This window comes from Salmo salar, chromosome 23 (assembly GCF_965601325.2).
Source record: "Salmo salar chromosome 23, fSalSal1, whole genome shotgun sequence".
Classification (NCBI taxonomy): domain Eukaryota; kingdom Metazoa; phylum Chordata; class Actinopteri; order Salmoniformes; family Salmonidae; genus Salmo; species Salmo salar.
This window is the reverse complement of record NC_138313.1, coordinates 44,902,501-44,921,599: the sequence shown is the minus strand read 5'-3', so window position 1 is coordinate 44,921,599 and position 19,099 is coordinate 44,902,501. Positions and strand designations below refer to the sequence as shown.

Below are 19,099 nucleotides of genomic sequence, written 5' to 3'. Positions count from 1 at the left end.
CGTGTCCTTACATATTCCAACATGCGCAATTGTTTAATGTAGTGGATCAAATATCCATGTCCCTATGTTAAAGCTTTTTGGGGTACAATAACAACACACATCTGAGTATCCAATCTTTCTGAATACATGCTCGATTTTGAATAGATTTTGGACCGATGAGGTTAAGGTTGAGGGAGTGAATTAAACTGCCTTCAGAAAGTATTCATATACCCCCTTGACATATTCCACATTTTGTTGTGTTATAACCTGAATTCAAAATTATTTAAAACATTTTTAAAAAATGATTCTCACCCCATAATGAAAAAGCTAAAACATGTTTTTAGACATTTTAGCAAATCTATTGAAAATAAAATGCAGAAATATCTCATTTATATACGTAAGTATTCACATCCCTGAGTCAATACTTTTTGTAGAAGCACCTTTGGCAGCAATAACAGCTGTGAGGCTTTCTGGGTAAGTTAAGAGCTTTCCACACCTGTATTGTGCAACATTTGCCCATTATTATTTTATAAATTCTTCAATCTCTGTCAAATTGGTTGTTGATCATTGCTAGATTTTCAAGTAGATTTATGCCAATAATGTAACTTGGCCACTCAGGAACATTCACTGTCTTCTTGCTAAGCAACGGCCTTGTTTTTTAGGTTATTGTCCTGCTGAAAGGTGAATTCATCTCCTAGTGGCTTGTGAAAGCAGACTGAAGTAGGTTTTCCTCCAGGATTTTGCCCGTGCTTAGTTCCGTTTCTTTTTTATCCTGAAAAACTCCCCAGTCCTTGATGATTACAAGCATACCTATAACATGATGCAACCAGCACTATGATGCAGCTACCACTATGATGCAGCCAGCACTATGATGCAGCCACCACAATGATGCAGCCACCACTATGATGCAGCCAGCACTATGATGCAGCCAGCACTATGATGCAGCTACCACTATGATGCAGCCAGCACTATGATGCAGCCACCACAATGATGCAGCCACCACTATGATGCAGCCAGCACTATGATGCAGCCACCACTATGATGCAGCCACCACTATGATGCAGCCAGCACTATGATGCAGCCAGCACTATGATACAGCCACCACTATGATGCAGCCAGCACTATGATGCAGCCAGCACTATGATACAGCCACCACTATGATGCAGCCAGCACTATGATGCAGCCAGCACTATGATACAGCCACCACTATGATGCAGCCACCACTATGATACAGCCACCACTATGATGCAGCCAGCACTATGATGCAGCCAGCACTATGATACAGCCACCACTATGATGCAGCCACCACTATGATACAGCCACCACTATGATGCAGCCACCACTATGATACAGCCACCACTATGATGCAGCCAGCACTATGATGCAGCTACCACTATGATACAGCCACCACTATGATGCAGCCATCACTAAAATATGGAGAGTGGTAGTCAGTAATGTGTTGTATTGGATTTGCCCCAAACATAACACTTTGTATTCAGGACACAAAGTGAATTGCTTTGCCACAGTTTTTGCAGTATTACTTTAGTGCCTTGTTGCAAACAGGATGCATGTTTTGGAATATTTTTATTCTGTACAGGCTTCCTTATTTTCACTCTGTCATTTAGGTTAGTATTGTGGAGTAACTACAATGTTGTTGATCCATCCTCAGTTCCATCACAGCCATTAAACTCTGCAACTATTTTAAAGTCACCATTGGTCTGGTGAAATCCCTGAGCGGTTTCCTTCCTCTCCGGCAACTGAGTTAGGAAGGACGCCTGTATCGATACACCATCCAAAGCGTAATTAATAACTTCAACATGCTCAAAGGGATATTCAATGTCTGCTTTTTCCATTTTTACCCATGTACAAATAGATGTCATTCTTTTGTGAGGCGTTGGAAAACCTCCCTAGTCTTTGTGGTTGAATCTGTGTTTGAAATGCACTGCTCGAATGACAGACCTTACAGATAATTGAATGTGTGGGATACAGAGATGATGTAATCATAGAAAAATCATATTAAAAACACTATTATTGCACAAAGAGTGAGTCCATGCAACTTATTATGTTACTTGTTAAGCGAATGTTTACTCCTGAACTTATTTATGTTTACCATAACAAAGGGGTTGAATACTTATTGACATCAAGACGTTTCAGCTTTTCATTTTTAATGAATTTGTAAAAAATGTCTAAAAACACAATTCCACTTTGACATTATGGGGTATTGTGTGTAGGTCAGTGACAATATATATATATATATATATATACAATATATATATATATATATATATATATAAATAAATCAGGCTGTAACAGAAAATGTGGGGAAAAAATCAAGGGGTGTTTCTGAACGCTTTCTGAACACACTGTACACCTGCATAGAGGTTACTGAATAACAGTCTTTATGAGCCTACAATAAGAAAGTCAGTAGGAGACAAGAATACTGCCTGGCCCAACAATAGGCTGGTTGTTCTCTGAACGTCCTTCAGATGTCTGTCTGGCTTACATAAAGTGCCTTCTGGTGAAGACATAGTGATCAAGAAAGAAAAAAAATAATTCACAAGTACAGGTGGTAATTTTTGTGAGAAGTAGGCCTTCATTGAGCAGCCAAGTTATCAGTCATTCCACAGACATTTTTGATATCTCAGTTACAATCACAGGCTTCTGAAACACAAGATAAAATTAAAGGACGGCGATTTAAAAAAATCAAGAGGATGTCAGCTGCTTCTCTGCACAATTTTAATTCCAAACGGTGTTAACTAATAAGCATTCAAAATGTACAAGTACTGTATGGAGTAAAAAGTAGATTATTTTCTTTAGGAATGTAGTGAAGTAAAAGTAGTAAAAAAGATAAAAAGTCAAGTACAGATACTCCAAAAAACTACGTAAGTAGTACTTTAAAGTATGTTTACTTAAGTACCTTCCCTGTGGCTCAGTTGGTAGAGTGTGGTGTTTGCAACACCAGCATGGTGTGTGCAACGCCAGGGTTGTGGGTTCGATTCCCACGGGGGGCCAAGTACCAAAAAAAAATGCATGAAATGAAATGTTTGAAATGTATGCATTCACTACTGTAAGTCACTCTGGATAAGAGTGTCTGCTAAATGACTAAAATGTAATTAATAAAACATTGTGAAATCTGATAAGTCACAGTCTGAAAGCATTAAAAATATATATTATCCACCTAGTTTGGATGTTTAGGTACAAATTTAAACTTTGCATCTGTTATTTTCCAGAGGGAATGTAGGGCCGAAGGTACATCAAGGTTGACAAATTAAAAATGTAAAAACCGACAGATCAGTGATTTGGCGTTGATGTTTTTTTGCCGCTATTAACTTTCTTCTGGAACCAACTTTGTTCTAATGCATATGTTTAATAAATCTGGTCCAAGGTCACATAGTGTATTTATTGATTAAAATATCAGTTGAGAAATATTATTGATTAAAGTCATAAAATGCTAAGCTATAAATTATTTTATGCAAACCGACCCTTTGCTAAATGTTTTCAGTTTGTAAGTAAACTATTGACACAAGATTGCACAACATATTTCCATATTACTACGATTCAAAAGCATATTAATTTACGTAAATCCATCCTTACTGACTAAACTAGTGTTTCCTCTTCTATTCAATAGCTCATATCCAAGAACATTGACAGGGACAGCCTTGTGTTATCTAGACAGGGACAGACCAGGCAGGGATTTATTTACATAATAGTTTGTGTATGGCAGACACCTCGGTGAACAAAGCTAGCCGCCACTGTTATCAAGCCCGTGTATTGGTCCTGTTGTTTTTTTCACTGATAATGAACACAGATAAGAATGGACCTTCAGGGATCCAGCTGTCATAAAACATTCCCACGGACAGGCAGCATGATAAAGTTACAATATGGAGGAACACACAGACCAATAAGACTCACAACTAGAAGTTCTACATCAAACAAGTGTTTCAAAGCTTTTATTTATCTTCTCATCTCTACACAGGATAACATCCCCATTCTACACTCTCTGTCTACACCTATAGACATACACTATATATACAAAAGTATGTGGACAGCCCATTCAAATTAGTGGATTCAGCTATTTCAACCACACCCGTTGCTGACAGGTGTATAAAATAGAGCGTGCAACCATGCAATCTCCATAGACAAACATTGGCAGAAGAATGGCCTTAATGAAGGACTCAGTGACTTTCTACATGGCAGAGTCATAGGATGCCACCGTTCTAACGAGTCAGTTCGTCAAATTTCTGCCACGCTAGAGCTGCCCCGGTCAACAGTAAGTGCTGTTATTGTGAAGTGGAAACATCTAAGAGCAACAACGGCTCAGCCGCAAAGTGGTAGGCCACACAAGCTTACAGAACGGGACCGGCGAGTGCTGAAGCGCGTAAAATGTATCTGTCCTTGGGTTGCAACTGTCACTACCGAGTTCCAAACTGTATCTGGAAGCAACGTCAGCACAATAACTGTTCGTTGGGAGCTTCATGAAATGTGTTTCCATGGCCAAGCAGCCGCACACAAGCCTAAGATCACCATGTGCAATGCCAAGCGTCAGCTGGAGTGGTGTAAAGCTCATCGTCCTTGGACTCTGAAGCAGTGGAAACGTGTTCTCTGGAGTGATGAATCACGCTTCACCACGAATCTGGGTTTGGCGGATGCCAGGAAAACGCTGCCTGCCAGAGTGCATAGTGCCAACTGTAAAGTTTGGTGGAGGAATAATGGTATGGGGCTGTTTTCATGGTTCAGGCTAGGCCCCTTAGTTCCAGGGAAGGGAAATCTTAACGCTACAGCATACAATGAAGATTCTGTGCATCCAACTTTGTGGCAACAGTTTGGGGAAGGTCCTTTCCTGTTTCAGCATGATAACACCCCTGTACACAAAGCGAGGCCCATACAGAAATGGTTTGTTGAGATCGGTGTGGAAGAACTTGACTGGCCTGCACAGAGCCCTGACCTCAACTCTTTGGGATGAATTGGAACGCAGACTGTGAGCCAGGCCTAATCATCCAACATCAGTGCCCGACCTCACTAATGCTCTTGTGGCTGAATGGAAGCAAGTACCTGCAGCAATGTTCCAACATCTAGTGGAAAGCCTTCCCAGAAGACTGAAGGCTGTTATAGCAGCAAAGGGTGGACCAACTCCATATTAATGCCATTGATTTTGGAATGAGATGTTCAACAAGCAGGTGTCCACATACTTTTGGCCAAGTAGTGGATCATCCAACAAACCAGTAAGTTCTTATTTACAGGCCACAGTCACCAACAGTATCTACACCAAGACTATCTACAATTCTTTTCACTTTTTTATACATATAAATATCTGAATACTCCCAACCTCAAATCCCTTGAGTTTAAGAGAAACAGTCTACTAGCTACGCTGGCTCTGTCTAATCTTGTATAGTTTGTAAAGTGCTGTTGAGATGTGATATTTCATGAGAAACAGCCTACTAGCTCTGTCTAATCTTGTATAGTTCGTAAAGTGCTGTTGAGATGTGATATTTCATGAGAAACAGCCTACTAGCTAATCTTGATGTATGTTGCAGCTATAATCCACAAGTTAAATAAAAGTTTAATTGTCTCAAAAAAGGGAGAAAAAAAAACACCAAATGTATTTGTTACGATTAAGATCAACTGTAAGAAATGGAAAATGTCATAAGCAATACAAAAGCAAATTTTATTTGATATGATTGTTTTGGGAATATCTTATAACAATAAAACAATTAAATTATGTATAAAGAATATATAACAGCTCTTCAAGAATTAGGGTCCTCTTGACAAATTCAAGTGGTTTTTCATGATAAAAAGTACAACAGCAAAGCATAATCCAACGCAAAGCATTATTTTCTTTTAGAACAACTGTGGAAAGTCCTTCACTTGTCATGAGGTGAAAAAAACTGAACAAACAAGATGTTGACCAAAGATGAACAGAAACAAGGACAGGACTCCTTGTCCAATGAGAAACACATTTGTTTCTGTTGCGAAACGTTTTGCTACCGTGTGCCCTAATGAACACAACCCAGAAGTACACTACTGCAGACTGATATAGCAGTGATTACTGATGAAAGCAACAATCTTAGCAGTATATTATATTTGCTAAGCGTAAGGCAGATGCAGGCAAAAGGTAAGTAGTTGTGCAACAATAAATAAAAAATAAACTGAGCACAATAACTGTATACAGTGCATTTGGAAAGTATTCAGACCCCTTCACTTTTCCCACATTTTGTTATGTTACAGCCTTATTCTAAAATGTATTAAAAAATAAATATCAATCTACACAATACCCCATAAAGACGAAGTGAAAACAGGTTTTTAGACATTTTTGCTAATGTATTCAAAATAATAAAACAGAAATGCTTTATTTACATTAGTATTCAGCCCCTTTGCTATGAGACTCAAAATTGAGCTCAGGTGCTTCCTGTTTCCATTGACCATCCTTGAGATGTTTCTACAACTTGATTGGAGTCTGTCTACCTGTGGTAAATTCAACTGATTGGAACCAAGGCTGTAATCGCTTCCAAAGATGCTTCAACAAAGTACAGAGTAAAAGGGACTGAATACTTTAACATTTGTTATAAATTTGCAAACATTTCTATAAACCTGTTTTTGCTTTGTCATTATGGGGTATTGTGTGTCTAGACTGGGGGGGCAATTTAATGCATTTTAGAATAAAGCTCTAACATAACAAAATGTGGAAAAAGTCAAGGGGTCTGAATACTTTCCGAATGCACTGTATATTTGTTAGCAGGGTCAATTCCATTTTAATTCCAGTTATTTTAGGAAGTACACTGAAATTCCTATTCTCTGTAGCGCTTGCCACGCCAGAATAGTGGGTTTGATTCCCGGGACAACCCATACGTAAACCATATGCATGCATGACTAAGTCGCATTGGATAGAAGCGTCTGCTAAATGACATTAATGAAGGAAATTTTAAATTTCAATGTACTGAAATTGACCTCAAAACTTGTTTGTTAGTGATAAAAAAAAAGGTATACTCAGCGATATTACATAGTAGTCCATGATAACGTTTACTTTCAACAACAGGAAATGACTCAAAGCATGGTTTCCTTCATGTGAAAACAGTCTTACGTGCTGACCACACCGCTCCGCGTGCGTCCGCCATCGTGCGCATGTTGATTTTGTCCACCCAGGTCAAAAAGCATTAAACATATATGGCAATTTAGCTAGCTAGCTTGCTGTTGCTAGCTAATTTGTCCTGGGATATAAACCTTGGGTTGTTATTTTACCTGAAATGCACAAGGTCCTCTACTCCGACAATTAATCCACAGATAAAAGGGTAAACCAAGTATTTCTAGTAATCTCTCCTCCTTCAGTCTTCTTCTTTGGACTTAATATGGCGGTTGGCAACCAACTTTAAGGTGCATTACCACCACCAACTGGACTGGAGAGTAGACCTCAGTTCATCTTTCAATCACCCATGTGGGTATATATACTCCTAAAAACCAATGAGATGGGAGAGGCAGGACTTGCAGCACGTCAAGCATCACAAAGCGCTGGCCATCTACGCAGACGCTCGTTGACCCGCGTGAACAGTGTGGACGCAATGATTGAATAACATGTATGTGTACACTTATTTTACAACGCTCGCGAGACGCGGGCGGTGTTGTCAGCATGTGAGGGTGTTATAACCATAGCAGTGATAACCATGCATACTGTACATACAAAGGGTTGGAAGATGGAAAACATATGAAAGGGAAACAGTGTTAAGGTGTTTGTCCTATTTGCCCACGTCTCCTGTGCTGTTCGTCCGTCCGGTCTGTCTCCTGTGCTGTCCTTCCATCCGTTCAGTCTGTCTCCTATGCTGTCCTTCCATCCGGTCTGTCTCCTGTGCTGTTCGTCCGTCCGGTCTGTCTCCTGTGCTGTCCTTCCATCCGTTCAGTCTGTCTCCTATGCTGTCCTTCCATCCGGTCTGTCTCCTGTGCTGTCCTTCCATCCGTCCAGTCTATCTCCTGTGCTGTCCGTCCGGGTCTGTCTCCTGTGCTGTCCGTCCGGTCTGTCTCCTGTGCTGTCCGTCCGGTCTGTCTCCTGTGCTGTCCGTCCGGTCTGGTCTCCTGTGCTGTCCGTCCGGTCTGTCTCCCTGTTCTGGTCCAGCCGTCTGGTCTGTCTCTGTGTTAGGGAAGGCACTATGAATGAGAATAATGGTCCATGTCTAGATTAACTATTCCTTCTCATAAGAAACTGTTGAAATTTCACAGGTTGTTGAACTTGACACACTGCTCTTCCCAAGTTCGAAGTGCAGTGGTGTGAAACTCATTCCATGGAGGGTCTAGTGTCTGCTGCTTTCTCTTTTCAATTAAGACCTAGACAACCAGGTGAGGGGAGTTATTTACTAATCAGTGACCTTAATTCATCAATCAAGTACAAGGGAGGAGAGAAAACCTGCAGACACTCTGCCCTCCGTGGAATGAGTTTCACACTCGTGCCTTAGGGTCAAGCCCAAGGGATGGAAATGAAACTATTTATCTCGTAAAACACCAGGGTTTAAGCCCATAGAAAGCCTCAGGCTGGACCATCTTGGGCTGAAGTGGAAAAGCACCATGACCGTCCTGTGACGTCACCGGAAGAGTGTCGTCCTGTGTTTGTGACGTCACCGGAAGAGCCAGTCTTGTGATTGTGACATCACCGGAAGAGCCTGTTCCAGAAGGAGAGGAATGTGGTGGAGTTGAAGGTACCGATGAAGATGAGAAGCAGTAGGTAGAGACTCATCATAATGGCAAAGTGATGTCTGACCAGCCACGACCTGCCCTGGGAATGTCTGGAAACATCACATCACACAAGTCAAAAGACTACAACTGCACTACAGAAGAAGTAAACACATATAGAAGTTGGAACGGCAATGAAAATCTGAAGCGGCTGCTGACGCCAAGCTGGAAAGTTCATCCTTTTCCCAACACACCAAGACACCACTAGAGGGCAGCAAAGATAACACAGATGGTCAAATATATTGGCACACTTGCATGATTCACTATTTTTTATCAAATCACTTGAAGTTGAAAAAAATATATATTTGTTTGATTTACAAATGCACAGGACCAAAAAAATTATTATCATCTAAAGTGAAATTGAGATTGAAGTAAAACAAAGTAAAAATGGCCTGGACTAAATTATTCTAAATTCAAAATACATTTCATTGGAGGCAATGATTCTTGTTTACTGTGCAATTTATCATCTCACACGTGTTAAATTGCAGGTGCCACTGAACCAGTTTTGAAAAGAAAAAAACTGAACATTCTGCTCAATTGTAAAGAGCAAGGGTGCCAATATATTTGACCGCATTTGTACATCCAGTTAGCCGTTTGTCAAAGAGGTGTTAGACTTTAAGAGCAGTGCTCCACCCATACAGGGGACTAACCTGGACAGGTGTCTTCTCTGAGAATACACTAGCAAGTATTTGACTCGGAGCAGCTGATTGTTGGTGACCACAAAGTACTTCTGAGGGACCTCTCCTCCTTCACTGTTCCTGGCTCTGGATCGCTGCCGGTCAATGGTCTCAGAGTCTGAAACAGGTTTAGGGAAATAATTATTGACAGGGTTTAGGGGGTAGCAGTTTACATTTCTGTAGCATTGTCCATCAAATTAATCAAAAAGCCCTTCTTTTTTTTTTACATCAAAAAAGTGCATTACAGTAACCTGGCCTCAACCCCTAAGAACAAGCAGAGGAAAACCTCAATAGAAGGAAGAAACCTTGAGAGGAACCAGACTCAGAGGAAAGTCATATCCACCTCTGCCTGTACTGGGTCTCCACTTATCTGTTATGAAGTATCCTAGCGGTTGTGCAAACGTACCTTTCCTCTTTACCTGGCACTTGACGTCTGGGTGGTCAATGACCTCACACATGGCGACACAGCTTAGCAACGGTCCCAGGAGGCTGTCGCGCCAACCGTTGCCATGGGGACTGTAGAGGACCGCCATGCTGAGGTCACTGGTGAGGTACGTGCCCTCTCCGAACAATGACGTCTGTGGGGGAAAATCACCAAACACAACAGTCTGTCAACAAAGAAATATGGTCTGACAAATGATTAGATTTTACTCTGCAACTTCAAATGATGCTATAGCTAATATTGGCTATTAACTCAACATAACAATTATCTGTGAACATATCATTCAACCATATATACTCAAGTAGGGCTACTGGGAACCAAAGATCATCTCCATCATGACAGGCCTGGTGGGACTGCCACATTTCTGCACTGACCTTGTTGAGGTGGCAGTGTAGTCCGTTGTGGATGATAGAATGGAAGTTCTCCAGTCGGCTGCCGTGGAATGCATAGAAGAGGTCACGTCCCGCCCGTGTCTTCTCAAACTTAACGTTCATCTGGTCGCAGTACTCTAGCTCGAACAGGAAGTCCGGGACCGGCGTAGAGATCCCCTCAGCCTCTGTCAGGTTACAGAGCTTGACATACTGGTGAAGGAAGGGGCAGCAGAGAGGAGAAAGGGAACAAGGATATTCAAGGGCCGCCCTGGCCAGGACTCAAACCCGGGACCAGCAACTGTCAGCAGAATACCTTAGCAGTTACGCCAAGAGATCCAAACCCCTTGACGTGAACGCTAGGTGTAGGTTATAAGATGGTAATGCTGAGCTGACAGGAACATCCAACAATCTGAGAATGTTGAAAGTGAGGTGATCATGTTATTGACTTTGCCTTTACCTCGTCTTTCTGTAGTGTCTTCACAGCGAAGCTCTTGGAGAAGAGAACCCAGTGTGTGAGGGCCAGATGATGGTCAGCTTTGCCAGGTCTCAATCTCACCAGCTCCCTCACACCAGGCAAACTGCTCACATCTGACAGCTGGGAGGAACACAAGAGCAGTCTATAACCTAGGAGAGCCAGCTACATCAACACAGTACAGTATTGATTACAGTACATTGCATCACCAACTGGACAGTTATGGTACACAGTGACGCTGAATAATGTGTTTGAATTCTAGAAGAAAGGCTGCATCTGAAGGTTTAAATTATAAGTCAAACATTCTCTTTTGATATGGGAAAATATCAGTGTTTTCTGTCCTGTCTAATTCCTCACCAGCTCATCAAACTCTTTGGTGTCAGTGTCTCTGATATATCTGGGGGGGTAGGGTCTGAGCAGTGAGTCCCTCTTGTAGCTCTGAGCAGCAGCAACAAACAGGCTGCATCTCAGGTCAGCAGCTACCGGGTCCCTGTGAAGACAGGAACACACCAGCTCTCTGACTTCATCTGGTGGGAGTGGCGGCTGCATTCCCAACACTGTAGACAATGGAGATAAGAGACGCGTCGCAGGTCCCAAGTGTACATGGACACGACATCACTGACAGCTAATAACAGACACGTATAAACAGGATATTGATTGTGTGAAAACGGCTACTGTGTGAAACCATTAAAATGTGGAGGGACCACTATCAGATTTAAATAGAGATGTGGCTGGACCTTTCTAATCATAATTGATTCAGAAAAGCATTGACCTAGTTGGCTTGTTAAGTAACTTAATCTTTACCACCAAAGGCTGAGTGAAAATATGATGTGTAGCCAGCCACAGGCTATAGCTAGTTAGCTAATGATGTTTACATAGTTGTGCCATATGTCAACAAAACCTGTTGGTTCATTATGACAATGTTAAATAATCAATACACTTCGTTTAAAAGAGACATAATGCTACTTTACAAACGTAGCTTAGGCTATCTTAAAAAAAAACTTGGGTCAGTCATAAAGATGAAAGATAAGTTAACTAACGTTAGATGAAGCTGGAAGCTAGCTGGGTAGCTAACGTTAGCTTAGCATAAAGTAATTAGCATATCCGACCGATAGCAATACATCTCGCTAATAAACAATACTAAAAACGTCTTTATGTACTTGTCAACTTGTAATAACTAGACTTTCGATGAGATATTAAAAACGGATTGCTTTAAAAACCTACCTGAGTGAGCCCGTTACCTACAACTGGTTCGACTGGTAACAAAGATATTGTAATATATTGACAAGATAGCTGAGTGACCGCTATAACAATGGAAATGTCCTCAGTGATCGAAGGCAAGTGCGAACAGCTGGGACGATTCTAGCCAATGAGAGGACAGATACGCGTGTGAACAACAGGCAAAACCAAGTCGTTTTTCTCAAAGTTGTCAGAATTCCACATGCATACAATTATATCAGTACATTTTAACAGACTAAACATTGCGAAACTTTTATTCGATCAATTAAGCCTTACGGAATTCGAAACTCTTATAGACCTCCATAGAAAAAAGGCTTATCTCCAATGAGGTGTAATAAGAACACTTATCTCACGATGACATATTTTGGGCTGAGTAAATCCTCTCGCTTCGCCTCTTCCTCTCTGCTGGGGTCATCACTAGTTGCCACATCTACAAAGTCATAAACCCCGCCTATTTCTACAATTGATCTTCTTAAAATGTGATTTTAAACCTAACTCTAACCTTAACGACACTGCCAACCTTATGCCCAACCCTAACCTTAAATTAAGACCAAAAAGGACATTTTTGTTTACCATGAATTTTTACAAAATAGTACATTTTGACTTTGTGTCTGTGGTAACTAGTCGAAACCCTCTGCTGGTACAAGGTATCCGGCCACGTAGTGAAGATTCACGATTAAAAGATAACTAGTCTTGCAGACAGTCTCCAGAGTTGTGTCTGTTGCTCACAGGTTTGAATTTGGGGTTGGATTATGGAGGACGTTGGGTGGCGTGGGCTGGTGGCAGTTGTAATAATCCAACAGTGTATTTTACTGTAAATGTGCTTCTATGCAGGGGCTGCTTCTTAAGATTATATATACAGTTGAAGTCAGAAGTTTAGATACATTTAGGTTGGAGTCATTAAAACTCGTTTTTCAACCACTCCACAAATTTATTGTTTAACAAACTACAGTTTTGGCAAGTCGGTTAGGACATCTACTTTGTGCATGACACAAGTAATTTTTCCAACAATTGTTTACAGACAGATTATTTCACTTATAATTCACTGTATCACAATTCCAGTGGGTCAGAAGTTTACATACACTAAATTGACTGTGCCTTTAAACAGCTTGGAAAATTCCAGAAAATTATGTAACAGCCTTAGAAGCTTCTGATAGGCTAATTGACATCATTTTAGTCAATTGGGGGTGTACCTGTGGACGTATTTCAAGGCCTACCTTCAAACTCAGTGCCTCTTTGCTTGACATCATGGGAAAATCAAAAGAAATCAGCCAAGACCTCAGAAAACAAATTGTAGACCTCCACAAGTCTGGTTCACCTTTGGGAGCAATGAAGGTACAACGTTCATCTGTACAAACAATAGTACGCAAGTATAAACACCATGGGACCATGAAGCCATCATACCGCTCAGGAAAGAGACGCGTTCTGTCTCCTAGAGATGAACGTACTTTGGTGCGAAAAGTGCAATTCAATCCCAGAACAACAGCAAGGACCTTGTGAACATGCTGGAGGAAACAGGTACAAAAGTATCTATATCCAGAGTAAAACGAGTCCTATATCGACATAACCTGAAAGGCCGCTCAGCAAGGAAGAAGGCACTGCTCCAAACCCGCCATAAAAAGCCAGACTACGGTTTGCAACTGCACATGGGGACAAAGATCGTACTTTTTGGAGAAATGTCCTCTGGTCGGAAGAAACAAAAATAGAACTGTTTGGCCATAATGACCATCGTTATGTTTGGAGGAAAAAGGGGGAGGCTTGTATGCCAAAGAACACCATCCCAACCGGGAAAGCATGGGGGTGGCAGCATCACCCCTTTTTTTCCAATTGTGTTATTGACTGTACGTTTGCTTATTCCATGTGTAACTCTGTTGTTGTTTGTGTTGCACTGCTTTACTTTATCTTGGCCAGGTCGCAGTTGTAAATGAGAACTTGTTCTCAACTGGCCTACCTGGTTAAATAAAGGTGCAGGAGGGACTGGTGCACTTCACAAAGTAGATGGCATCATTAGCAAGGAAAATTATGTGGATATATTGAAGCAACATCTCAAGACATCAGTCAGGAAGTTAAAGCTTGGCCGCAAATGGGTCTTCCAAATGGACAATGACCCCAAGCATACTTCCAAAGTTGTGGCATAATGGCTTAAGGACAACAAAGTCAAGGTATTGGAGTGGCCATCACAAAGCCCTAACCTCAATCCTATAGAACATTTGTGTGCAGAACTGAAAAAGCATGTGCAAGCAAGGAGGCCTACAAACCTGACTCAGTTACACCAGCTCTGTCAGGAGGAATGGGCCAAAATTCACCCAACTTATTGTGGGAAGCTTGTGGAAGGCTACCCGAAACATTTGACCCAACTTAAACAATTTAAAGGCAATGCTACCAAATACTAATTGAGTCTATGTAAACTTCTGACCCACTGGGAATGTGATGAAAGAAATAAAAGCTGAAATAAATCATTCTCTCTACTATTATTCTGACATTTCACATTCTTAAAATAAAGGGGTGATCCTAACTGACCTAAGACAGGGAATCTTTACTAGGATTAAATGTCAGGAATTGTGAAAAACTGAGTTTAAATGTATTTGGCTAAGGTGTATGTAAACTTCCGACTTCAACTGTATATATATATATATATATATATCCAACTCATCCCAAACTATCTCAATTTGGTTGTCGGTGATTGTGGAGGCCAGGTCATCTGATGCAGCACTCCATCACTCTCCTTCTTGGTAAAATAGCCCTTACACAGCCTGGAGGTGTGTTGGGTCATTGTCTTGTTGAAAAACAAATGATAGCCCCACTAAGCGCAAACCAGATGGGATGGCGTATCGCTGCAGAATGCTGTGGTAGCCATGCTGGTTAAGTGTGCCTTGAATTCTAAATAAATCACTGACAGTGTCACCAGCAAAGCACCCCCACACCATCACACCTCCTCCTCCACGCATCACGTTGGGAACCACACATGCAGAAATCATCCATTCATCCTCCTCTGCATCTCACAATGACACAGAGGTTGGAACCAAAAATCTCACATTTGGACTCATCAGACCAAAGGAAAGATTTCCACCGGTCTAATGTCCATTGCTCGTGCTACTTGGCCCAAGCGAGTCTCTTCTTATTATTGGTGACCTTTAGTAGTGGTTTCTTTGCGGCAAAATCAATCATGAAGGCCTGATTCACGCAGTCTCCTCTGAACAATTGATGTTGAGATGTGTCTGTTACTTGAACTCTGTGAAGCATTTATTTGGGCTGCAATCTGAGGTGCAGTTAACTCTGCAGAATAGGTAACTCTGGGTCTTCCTTTCCTGTGGTGGTCCTCATGAGAGCCAGTTTCATCATAGCGCTTGATGGTTTTGTGACAGCACTTGAAGAAAATGTCAACGTTTTTGAAATGTTCCATATTGACTGATCTTCATGTCTTAAAGTAATGATGGACTGCTTATTTGAGCTGTTCTTGCCATAATATGGACTTCGTCTTTTACCAAATAGGGCTATCTTCTGTATACCACCCCAACTCTGTCACAACACAACTGATTGACTCAAACGCATTAAGAAGGAAAGAAATTCTACAAATTAACTTTTAACAAGGCACACATGTTAATTGAAATGCCTTCCAGGTGACTACCTCATGAAGCTGGTTGAGAGAATACAAAGAGTGTGCAAAGCTGTCATCAAGGCAAAGGATGGCTACTTTGAAGAATCTCAAATATAAAATATATTTTGATTTGTTTAAAAAAAATTGGTTACTACATGATTCCATATGTGTTATTTCATCGTTTTGATGTCTTCGCTATTATTCTACAATGTAGAAAATAGTACAAATAAAGAAAAACCCTGGAATGAGTAGGTGTGTCCAAACTTTTGACTGGTACTGTATATAAATGAGAGACAGAGAGAAAGAGAGAGAGAATTGTAGCATATTATGTGCCTCAACAGCTATCCTCTACATTTTAAACTATAGTAGGGCAGGCTTAACGCTAATATGTGAGAACAATATTTTTGGTTTATGCAATATCAGCATGTAAAGTAGCTAGTTAGCTATAAAATCGCCTAAACAAACTGCACTATCAATTTAGGACTCTACAATCTCACCATGTTCAAACTGCAGATCATTTGCAACAGCAGATACACTTCTGAGGAGATGGGAAACGCGAAGCATTCTGTGTGATTCTGGGACAGTGAATGGGAGTCTATTGAGCACTAGCTAAAAAAAAAAAACATTATCACGAATTTCGTCAACAAGAAGTTAACATTACAAATATTTTCCGAGATGTGAGATAATTAACTTACTATGTGTAATATCATATAGTTTTGGAATCGTGACATTACGTACTTTCGAGGAAAATAGGCACGTTTCTGGACAAATACACTGATATTGAGAAGGCATCGCTTGACGAAAAGCTTAGCAACCGCGCTACGTTGCATGACAACGTGAACGCGATTGGTCGACAGTCTGCTGGGTGGGGCGTTAAAACTTTCTTAATTCATTAGATTCCTATCTTCTTTGGATAATATCTCTGGCAATGGCACAATGCAATGCACCCTTTACTAAACAGGCAGACAAGTTGGGAAAATGTGCTATATTTCTCTAGGTAGGAATATCACCCAAAAAATGATCAATGGCTCATTCGAGAGAAGACATCCTTCCGAATTATGACATCGGCCAGTATTGAAATCTGACATCAGTGACATGAATGATAGACGTTTTCGCGATCTAAAAGTCCTATTCCAATTAACTTCCAGTGTAGCGAGAGAGACTTTATCACAGTGCTACATCATACCGGACACATTTCTACCTGCTTGAACGCCAATAAATTAGATACAAATGAAAACATGAAATTACCCAGGGAATCAATACAACATCACTCGGAGATACACAAAAACAATATAACATTGAAAATGGGTCAACCTTTCCTTTAAGACAGTGAGAGTGAAATACCGCTAGTAAGCAGTTTTCTTGTTGGACAGTTCTGTCCAGCAACGATTCCGTTTCCTCAAACCATTTCCTAGTAGGACGGGTATGTGCGTAAAGAGAGAGGAGAAACGTGACGTCACGGAATAGCTTTGTAACCTTAAACTCTCGTTGGGTTTTTCAGATTTTAATCGAATATAGAATTTATGTCTGTCGTTTTAATTTCACCAGCGTGTGTTGTCTTTCATAAAGAATATCGTCATATAATGCAATTGAATAACGTTGCATAGTAACAGCATTCCTGGTTTTGAAAAAAAAAAGAGGTAAGCGATAAGATCCTTTCTAAAGTAACGAATCCATACCGTTTTATTTACATTTCATTCACTCATTCTATTTCAATTACACGATTGGGCGAATTATAGATTTACTAAATGCTCTGTGCATTAATAGAATGTAGAATAATCATGCGGCAGGAATGGTACAATCGTTTGACTTGTTTATTGAGTCCTGCTGAAAATACTCCATCGTGTCGTAGGCTAGGTCTCTACTACGGTTACTCATCTGAAGGGCGCCCCTTTCTCCATTGAATGTAGTGCTCATCACGATGCAATTGTAGCATACAAACAGCGGCATCTTGCATCCTGCATCCTGCCCATCCTTTAACATGAATAACAACATCTGAAAAAGGTATCATATTGCATTGATTCGTGCTCTCATAACATCGTTTGTTATCAGTCTGGTGGTATAGGCCCATTTGGTGCAAAAATATATGCTGGGAAAATGCCCTTCATCCAAACACCCTCAACCTATGAGTGTTTGAACGATAGCTGCAAATATCATAAATATCCATCATCACACTGTCAAACTTTATTACAATAAATGACAGATTATTTTATGCAGTCTACAATGTATATCTATCTCACTGACAACAACGGCCGTATTCAGGAGGCTATCAGAATGTAGGGTTTGTAGCCATTGAATATTATGCATAACCGACGTAACATGTTACATTGTAATCCATATTGTAGAGGCGTGGGGCGGTGGGTTATAAAGACTGCGAGCGCAAAGCACACTGGGAGGGAGAGCCGGGTTTGGCGTCATTTCACGGTTAACCGACCCATAACCTACATACCGATAACCTACATACCGGTTTGTTGCTTGAATTAATATGAAGGCAATTATGGTGTTTATGATGATAACATTATACATTTCCTTGCTGAAATATTGATACAATGTAATATTCTTTTCAGGATCATTTCTAAGGCGTTGAGTTTTAGTCTGAATAATATTTATTTCCAACTGGAGGAAAATATCAAATTGTAATGGCAGGTAAGAACAGTCTTTATACATACATATAGTAGTGGGAATATTTTGTAGAGTGTGACTTCTGTATTGAATATTGAATTATGCTACTCTTTTGTAAGATATATAAGTCATTAGTAGTAAGTAGTTAATAAGTATTTTACTATCATGCAATTATAGCACACAATGCTTAACCTGACTGCTTTAAGATAACTTGTGTGTTGATCAGGTTGAATGCTTATACTTTAACTTGAATATTTTATCTTGGATTTTGTTTTTAATTCAAGATTTGACTAAGTAAGTTAAATTCTGAGGCTCTTACTTTTATCCCCACAGAAAACAATTTCCCTCCCCTGCCTGGCTTCATCCCTCTGAAGCCATGTTTCTATCAGGACTTCAACGAGATCCCAGATGTACACCGCTCCATCTGCAAGAAGCTCTACTACCTATGGATCTGTGAGTGTGTTGGTATTCCAAGTGGCACCCTATTCCCTATTTAGTGCACTACTTTTGACCAGGGCCCATAGGATTCTGGTCAAAAGTAGTACACTAAATAGGGAATAGGGTGCCATTTGGAAGACATCCTGTGGTTAGAGACTGAGTCATCTGTGTCGGTTTCCTAGACAGATTAAGCAAGCCTTATACACCATTTTCCTACCGAGAATGCTTTTTAGTTCTGAACTTGGTTAAACTGGGTCTAGTCATCAAGTATTAGAGCTAATATTCTACAAGAGTTGGGCGGTACTCAAGCAGTAGAAGATTAGAGGTTCTGGTGCTGTACCGGGCAGCACCGGCCCATTCTAACAAAGTCCTTTGCATATTTATTGTGTTGATTGCTTGAGTGACGTCATAACGGTAAACTGTTAAGCGCTACTGCTACTGTTTGGCCTTTCTTTTCAGATTACATTTAACGTCACCCAAAGCATTATGGGAAACAAACACAGGTATAGCAGGAAGCCGGGTGTAGCTGGTTTGCAGCTCTTTAGTAAG

The 19,099-nt window shown here is 40.6% G+C and overlaps 2 protein-coding genes across 4 annotated transcripts in view; one reads left to right on the top strand and one right to left on the bottom strand.

The window, feature by feature from the left end:
• Positions 1-5,623: 5,623 nt before the first annotated feature.
• Positions 5,624-12,272, bottom strand: LOC106584718 (poly (ADP-ribose) polymerase family, member 16). The gene is made up of 7 exons (XM_014170240.3): positions 11,878-12,272; positions 11,011-11,210; positions 10,639-10,776; positions 10,185-10,391; positions 9,775-9,946; positions 9,342-9,486; positions 5,624-8,744 (listed from the first exon to the last, which is right to left on the bottom strand). Exons 2-7 carry the CDS (start codon positions 11,200-11,202, stop codon positions 8,609-8,611), a joined length of 990 nt encoding a protein of 329 aa, XP_014025715.1. The 5' UTR covers positions 11,203-11,210; positions 11,878-12,272; the 3' UTR covers positions 5,624-8,608.
• Positions 12,273-16,887: 4,615 nt separating this feature from the next.
• scamp5a (secretory carrier membrane protein 5a) overlaps positions 16,888-19,099 on the top strand; it is a 15,581-nt gene continuing 13,369 nt past the window's right edge. Inside the window, exons 1-3 of one of the 3 annotated variants that reach the window (XM_014170237.3) lie at positions 16,888-17,130; positions 18,058-18,136; positions 18,446-18,565. In XM_014170237.3, the coding sequence (XP_014025712.1) occupies positions 18,130-18,136; positions 18,446-18,565 (127 nt within the window). In that variant the 5' untranslated portion in view covers positions 16,888-17,130; positions 18,058-18,129. Of the gene's footprint in view, positions 17,131-17,374; positions 17,495-17,832; positions 17,957-18,057; positions 18,137-18,445; positions 18,566-19,099 lie in introns of those variants that run through there. The other 2 variants (XM_014170239.3, XM_014170238.2) reach the window with 2 other exon arrangements.

Bases quoted from the DNA above. Each gene is read 5' to 3' on its own strand.
- LOC106584718 (XM_014170240.3), bottom strand. From the start codon at position 11,202: ATGCAGCCGCCACTCCCACCAGATGAAGTCAGAGAGCTGGTGTGTTCC. The intron at 10,777-11,010 runs GTGAGGAATTAG...TGTTCCTCCCAG, and splicing joins CCAAAGAGTTTGATGAGCTG to CTGTCAGATGTGAGCAGTTT. The intron at 10,392-10,638 runs GTAAAGGCAAAG...TTCCTTCACCAG, and splicing joins AGACACTACAGAAAGACGAG to TATGTCAAGCTCTGTAACCT.